The sequence below is a fragment of the Mastomys coucha genome, unplaced genomic scaffold (assembly GCF_008632895.1).
Source record: "Mastomys coucha isolate ucsf_1 unplaced genomic scaffold, UCSF_Mcou_1 pScaffold22, whole genome shotgun sequence".
Classification (NCBI taxonomy): Eukaryota; Metazoa; Chordata; class Mammalia; order Rodentia; family Muridae; genus Mastomys; species Mastomys coucha.
This window is the reverse complement of record NW_022196905.1, coordinates 145,523,818-145,531,723: the sequence shown is the minus strand read 5'-3', so window position 1 is coordinate 145,531,723 and position 7,906 is coordinate 145,523,818. Positions and strand designations below refer to the sequence as shown.

Genomic DNA, 7,906 nt, shown 5'->3' with positions numbered 1-7,906 from the left:
GGGAGAGAGAGAAAAAGAGAAAAGTGGATTAAGCATTAAAGACTGTGATGAGGCACCAGAGTATCATGGAATTCCAAGGATGGAAGGAATGATGTTCAAGTGTGAGGCCAAAGGAGTATGAAACGGATGCTTAAGGAATAGGTGGGATTCTAGCAAGCAGAAATTTGTATTGTTCATCCAAGATGATGCTCCTTCAGAATACACCCATCAAGCTACACAGCAGGGAGCAAGGGATTAAACCAGAGCATTACTGAGGCAAAAAGCCAAGGGTAGTCTGGGTCCATCAAATCATAGATATAGCACCATAGATGGTGCAGAGCTTACCTAGCAAACTCAAGGCCCTGTGTCCAATGCCCAGTGAGACACAGGAGAAAAGAAAGGGAAGGAGAGAGGGAGGGAAGAAGAGAGGGGAGAGAGAGTGGGAGGGAGGGAAGGGGGAGGAAAAGGGAGAAGGGAAGAGTTAGAATTGAGGCTTGACCAACTGGAGGAGAATAGTACCATGACACAGAGGGGAGAATGGGAATTTGGTCTTGAGCATGTTACTTGCGACCTCCCTCCATAGCTAAGTGGCCAAGGCTATCAGAGTTAAGTGCTCAGAGAAGTCCCAGCTGGAGACTAAATTTGGCTGCTTGGGATTGCACAGGGGAGGTGAGAGGTGGGGTCTTAGAATGCATATGGAGGGCTTCACAGTGGGAGGCCCCAAGACAGAGCTCTGGATATCCCACTCTTTCCAGGTACAGTGAAGAAGGCACACAGGAGAAGGGAATGTCCAGGGGAGAGCGGGTGTGCAGCTGAGTTTTATGTCTACATGACACAAGCTAGAGTCATCTAAGAGGAGGAAGCCCCCATGGAGAATATGCCTCTTAAGATCGGGTCGTAGGCAAGCATGTGGGGCATTTTCTTAATTAGTGGTTGATACAGAAGGGCCCAGCCCAATGTGGGTAGTGCTATCCCTGGGCAGATGGTCCTGGGTGGTATCAGAAAGCAGGCTGAACAAGCCATAATGAGCAAGGCCTGTAAGCATCACCTCTCCATGGCCTCTGCATCAGTTCCTATCTCTAGGTTCCTTCCCTGACTTCCTGGATGATGGATTACAAGATGGAACATGAAATAAAGCCTTCTATACCCAGCCCCCACAAGTTGCTATTGATTGTGGTGTTCCATTACAGTGACAGAAACCCTGAGACAGTGGCAATCTGACAACTGAGCTGAGGAATTGTGTTGAGAAAGTAGGGAGAATGGCTTAGAAATGGGATGTGGTAGAGCACTCAAGATGTGAGCTTTGATACCAAGGCCTGCAAGAACCCGCCTCTGACTGAAAATAGGTGGGGCCAAATGTGTCTTTGACTTGATTCTGGACCTCTTAAGAATCCATATACAGAGGAAAATCTCAGGTTGTATCTCCCAGCTACAGACCACGGGATGGGGAGCTGTCAAAACTTCGTATCAAGAGTTATGGAAACTGAGACATCTCAGTTTCCAGCCAGTGGAAGAAGACAATCCAGATAAAAACCCAAAGGAGCAAAACAGCCATCTCCATCCATGCTCTGCGAGGAAGATAAAGGTGCCTTCCTTCATCCATCCCACCTCACTTCACACCACTGTCAAGGTTCACGTTAGCACCAGGAAGGTGAGAAGCATTTACAGAGATCTCCACTGCGAGCAGGGCCTCCAAACTTGCAGGAAGTTTGCTCATGATCAGACTCCCCCAAGTCATCAGAAAAGAACTGTGGGATTCCTATGAGGTGGAGAGTCTATCCCCTGCCCCAGTCTCCAAAGCGTACCTGTAGATTAGTCTAAGCGCAGGGGCTAGGTGTTGTTTCCCAGCATTCTTTCCCAACATTCCACTCTGGGATTAATTACTACTCCAAGGGCTTATTGGGCCCCCAACTCTTCCCAAAACCATCGGTATCAAAACCAAAAGCACCTATTTCCAAAATCTGCACATCTTGACTTTTTCAGATAAAGTAAGAACTCCTCACCCCATCACACACACACACACACCAAGAAACAGCACCAAAGCAAAATAGAAGGATCTTAGCAGTGGCATTCATTTGTGATGCCTCGCTTCTAAATAACACAACGGGCTGGCTAAATTCTAAACCCAGAAGAATTAAAAAGGCAAAATTAATATTTTACAGTAACTCGGGTTTCAAGCACAACATCAGCAAAAATAAGCCACATGCCTGCCAGTGGCTAAAGTCTCGTGGCTACAAAGTCCACTGCACTTCTACGAAGGACATTAGCCTTTGGCAACATTTTTGTGTAATTCCCCAGAAATACAACTGCAAAGTTAAAGGCATGACTGACAGGGAGTTCATGCAACCCTTCACATTATCAGTGATCATTGGATCACTGACCACCAGATTCACACCCCCCCCCTTTTACACATATAGAGTTTATTATATGTACTCCAGACACTAGAATTTGCATCATTTAAATCTCAAGGAGTCATCCTGTCCCTAATCTGTTTCTGGCAGGAACTGATAATTTGTCTTTTCTTCAAAAGGTGGTTTAGTTTACCAACATCCCCTCCCCCCAAAGTTTTTCTACACTAGTCCTTCCTCTGATTTGGGCTCATTGGTTTCTTTAAAAGATGGTCAAATTAACCACACTTAGGAATCGCTAATCTAAAAGTAACAGTATATAAAAATACACAGCTACATGAACCAAGACCACAAGCAAATCCAGGTTTTGTGAAGCTGACATACAATGTTGTTTAGCCAACATCACACTACCAGCTGCTCAGAGCACAGAGTCGACTCAATAGGCCAGTGACGTTCTGGCTCAATTGTATACGGTTAATTAAAAGTGTTTAGAACAGGCCTGGCTCTGTAGCTTAGCACCAGACTAATTAGAAAGTGTTTAGAAGTAGCCTTCATCTTCAAGATGTTCAGAACCACTGGCTGCATTTAGTCACTCACTTCATCGGTGAGGAATCTCTTCAACTAGAGATAGCATTGTGGGAACACAGATGTTGGAAGAGCCATAAGCTGAATCCCCCTGTAGACGGTCCTGTGTTTATATGTCCATCTTGTACTGTGGGGGTTGTCAGTCTTCAGACCTATGGCAATTATTGGTGATAGAGGCAAGGAAGTCCCTATCCTGCCCTGCCTCAGAAGGGACCTCTAAACACAGCTTAAGCCCTAACAGTCCAAGGATGTTGACACTGCTGCCAAACTAGATAACCTTGTATCACCAGCAAGACAGGTTTTACTGAATTAACACAGAGCTCTTGCAGGAGCAACACCGGTCTGCAGCTTGTGAACACTGTGTTACTTTCATTCACCTTCTTTATTCTGACCCTGCAGTTAATTCTAAAAATTCTTGCTGGTCGTTACCTTAAGAACTTGGACTTCCCAAAACCTGGGGGAAAACGCTTGCTCAGTGGAGAAAGAATCCCCCGTGTCCTTTTCTAGGGGCCCCAAAGAGCGTGCTGCAGGATTTCCCTCCAGTTTCTAACTCCACTTCTAGAAGAGAGCCCCAGAGCTGCTGGGGGTGGGGAGCCTCTGCCTAAGAAGTGTAAGGCCTGTGTGACTTCGTAATGGATTCAAATGAGTTTTCCTGGAAGTGGTTCTGGCACTTCCGAGGCCCTCTGTCCCCGCAAGGTGGCCCCCTGCCTGGCCCCTCGAACTCACCAAAAGTAGGTTGTGGGCAACCAGGTACCCAAGCCTGGAGCTGCCCCGCACGCCCGGGGCCAGGCGCCCGGTTGCGTACCCATGCCACGCTACCACGTAGGGGTTGTCAATGGTGATCCAGTACTTGACCTGGCCACCAAAGTGGCGGAAGCAGAGCTCGGCATAATCCCTGAAAAGGTCGGCCAGGGCGCGATTGGCCCAGCCGCCATAGGCATCCTGCAGACGCTGTGGCAGGTCCCAGTGGTACAGGGTGACCACCGGCTGCACGCCCAGCTCCCTCAGCCGCTCCAGCAGCCGCCGATAGTAGCGCAGCCCCTCGCGATTGGGGATGCCCGCGGTGCCATTGGGGAGCACCCGAGCCCATGATATGGAGAAGCGGTAATGGGTGACCCCCAGTTCGCGCAGCCCCTCTGTGTCGCGGTAGACGTTGTTGTAACTATCGCTGGCCACGTCTCCAGTGGAAGGCAGGGGAGGCGACGGGGCACCCGACGGCGCCACCACGATCGGGGAGTCGCCTGGGGTGGCCAGAGAGTGATGGGTGAAAGTGTCCCAGATGGATGCGCCTTTGCCGTGCTGTCGCCAGCCGCCCTCGGTCTGGTAGGCGGCGCTGCCTACGGCCCAGAGGAAACCGTCGGGGAAGGTGTCGTGGAGGAGGCCAGCGGCCTCTGGGGCAGGAGTGCGCGCGAAGCGAGCCCAGGTCTGCGCGCCCTGACCCGGCTCAGCGCTCAGGCAGCGGGCGCGCAAGGCGAGCAGCAGCAGATGCAGCGACAGCAAACGGAGCAGCACCAGCCGCTGCTGGCGGCGAGGAGGGGCGCGGGCTGGCATGCTGCGGGAGCCGGGAGGGCACCGCGCCGCGCCCCTATATGTCCGCGCCCCGCCACCCTCCTCCCGTGGTGCCCACTCCCGCTCCCGCCTCCCCAGGAGCAATGATTATACAGAGCAGGCGCCGCCCCCCACTCTGGTCTGGCACGGGGGCGGGACAGGGGCTCAGACAGCCAGGGTGCCCAGAGAGAGCACCACCGGCGTCCTAGGGACGTCGGAGAACAAACACCTGCTGCAGCCAGCACAGGGAGCAGCCTATCCCACATCCCAAAGTCCCGTGTCCTCCATTCTGGGATGTTCCCGCATCGTCCACTCCCCTAGTCCACTCCCTTTGCCTTCCTGGGAGGGAAACACCTGCTTTCCCCTTTCTCCCATTTGAGCTTTCTACCCAAGGGAATCTTTCAGATGACATCCCTGGAGAGCTTTGCCAGTGTCTGAACGCGGAGGGAAGGCGGGGTGGGGAATTCACGCTGCAACTTTGCTGGGTTTAAGAATACTCAGGCAGTTTTCTTCCAGTGAGAAAGTCTGCCCTGCCTCAGACCCCAACCTGTGGAGCCCTCAAGAACACACAGTGGGTCTAAGATTTATGGATTGTGTAGGGCTTCTGTTTCTCTTTTCCTTGGGTCCTCTCTTCTCCCCCTCTCCCCACCCCTAGCTCCCACCCCCACCCCGTTATCCTTTAACCCTTTAAATCAGCAATGTCCCTCAATTAGATCCCTCTGAATTCTCTGGTGAGGTTGTAGCTGTGAGTTGTTTTCTGAGAGAAAGAAAAACTCCAAACCACTCAGATTTCAACTTCCACAGCACCATATCCCATTTATCACCCTTTGCCGTCCTTCTTATGAATATCCACGTTTTGACTTCCAGCCCTGGCTTAACAAGTGGGGTCTCTGGGCAGGAATGCTGGGTGGGAGACTTCTGTTCCCCCACCACTCTGGAGGGAAAGTTAGCCCAATAATTCCCACTGATAGAATGAAAAGAACCAGCATATTTCCCTCAGTTCTCTCAAAGCCCTTCTAACAGAAGCCTCAAGCCACAGAATCCATTATAGATACATAGATACATAGATAGATAGATAGATAGATAGATAGATAGATAGATAGACACATATATAGTATACATATATAATGTATATATGTGTATATATGTATATGTATGTGTGTATATATATACACACACATACATCTACATATACACGGGCTTTGTCCCATCCATTGGGAAGTATCCCAAAGCTCAAAGGACAAATGTACACTAAGATGAATCCCTAAGGGAAGTCCAGAGAAATGATGGATCCCACCATCCTACCCAGTGAGGTACAACTCAGCGTCTGCTGCCCGCCCACAGAGAGATGAGTAACATCCTTGCAGAACAGCACTCTGAGAGTCTTTGGAGTTCTACACAAATTGAAAGTCAATACAGCGGCAAGTGTTACAGTTGGAGATGCTAGAGTGTCAGCAGTCAATGTATTCCAGTACTTGATGAAATATTCTCAACTCCAGCAAGCACACATTATCACCAATAGTAAGATGAAGTCACCAGGTGGGGACAAAGACATATCGGTTCTGTTCAGTGTGTCAATTAGATATCTCAATAAATGAAAAAAATAACAATGAGCAATTAAAAAAAAAATCACTTCATGCAGCTTCGTAGTCACCGTCTTACCAGGAGAGTAAACAGTCTGCATGCAGCCTCAAGGGCCCCTTCTAGAACAGAGCTTCAGCTGACTTAAGGAAACAGTTGGGAGGGTTGTAGAGATGGCTCAATGGTTAAGAGCAGTGACTATTCTACCAGAGGACCCACGTTCAATTTTCAGCACGCACATGGCAGTTTACAACTGTCTACAACTCCAAGATCTGACACCTTCATAGACATCCATATGTGTAAAACAACAAAACCAATGCACATAAAATAAAAATAATTATTTAAAATGATAATTTTAAATAATCATTTTAAATAATTATTTTAAAAATAAGTAATTTTTTAAAAAGGAAACAGTTGAGGCTGGGAATCTACTTATTCTGTTTAATGTGCTAAATAGATTCTATCTATTGTTTAAAAAAGTTGACCAACAATATAAAATAGAAAAGGGAATTTCTCGTCTAGCAGTGATTAAAGGGTGATTAACTGTTTCCCATTTGATATTTATCTGCAAGAGGGACATGTGGTGTATGACTACTATATTAGATGGACCCAGAGTCTACCAAACTTGATAGCAGGGCTCCTAGATCACAGTTAACTCAACCCAACAAAAGAGATTCCCTGGTAATCAAACTTGATTTCCAGAACTTTCTTTTAAGCATTTCTTTTTAGATTTATTTTTGCTATATATGTATGTTTGCCTGCATGCATGTAGGGCACCCATGTGTTCAGGACTCACAGAGGCTGGAGGATGTCATCAAATCCCACGGAGCTAGAGTTACAGCTGGGCTGTGAGCCATGTGGGTGCTGAGAACAGAGCCTGAGTCCTCTGCAATAGCAACAAGGGCTTTAACTGCTGTGTCATCTTTCCAGCCCTTGTTTTCCTTACCTTTGTCTTTATCAAGGTTCTGCTGTGGTAATTAAACTCTGGACTCTTGAAGTATAAGTAAAGACTCTTTGCTCCTTCTCAAGTTTGGGGAGATCAGTGGGGTGAAGCAAAACATGAGGTAAAGCAATTAATCAGAGAAGTACCAGAACTCCAAGGTAAAGTGTCCGTCCTGCATTACCTCCCCCCCACCCCCCCACCCCCGCTTCCAGTCCATCCCGGTGTCCCATCCCCCTTCTCCTAAGAAGACAAGAATGCAGCCTTGGAGAAAGACTCACACTTTATTTTGGCTGAGGTTTTTTGTTTGTTTGTTTGGGTTTGGGTTTTTGTGTGTTTTGTTTTGTTTTGCAAACACGTAGGCTTCAAATGCCTTGAAATTTTAAACAGTGTGAGAAACTGTTGCTCTTCTTTGAATATGAAGAAAACGTTATAATCTCAGCAAAAAAAAAAAAAAGACACTGTAAATTTTGTTTATTGATTTCGCTCACGGTGATGAGATTATTCTCAACATACAGGGGTCAGCAGGGGTTGGAAGACAACCCCGTGGTTAAATTGCTTGCTTCAGAAGTGCAAAGATCTGAGCCTGGCTTCCCCCAACCCTGTATAATGCCTAGTGCAATTCTAGCCTCTGAAGCTGGAGGTGGGATGCTCAGAGCAAGCTGGCTAACAAGACAATGCCTATTTTAGAGCTTTTGGCTTTACTAAGAAGCCCTGCCTCCTTGGATAAGGTGGAGGAGCAATGGAGAATGATTGCCCAAGAGTAGCTTCATGCACACATGCACATTGCACAGCACACACGAGAAACTAGAAGAAGTCAAAATGCGGTCAACAATCTGATCATTTTCTCCATCATCTGTTTTGAGACAAAGGCAAGATGGCCTGGACCAAAAGGTCCCCATCCTTCTCTTCTGACCAGGGGTCC

General features: G+C 47.9%; 1 protein-coding gene across 1 annotated transcript in view; it reads right to left on the bottom strand.

The window, feature by feature from the left end:
* Positions 1 to 4,470, bottom strand: part of Kl (klotho) — a 38,339-nt gene extending 33,869 nt beyond the window's left edge. The window contains exon 1 of the mRNA XM_031342474.1: positions 3,639 to 4,470. Within this exon, the coding sequence (XP_031198334.1) occupies positions 3,639 to 4,463 (825 nt within the window). The 5' untranslated portion in view covers positions 4,464 to 4,470. The remainder of the gene's footprint in view (positions 1 to 3,638) is intronic.
* Between the last annotated feature and the right edge of the window lie 3,436 nt (positions 4,471 to 7,906).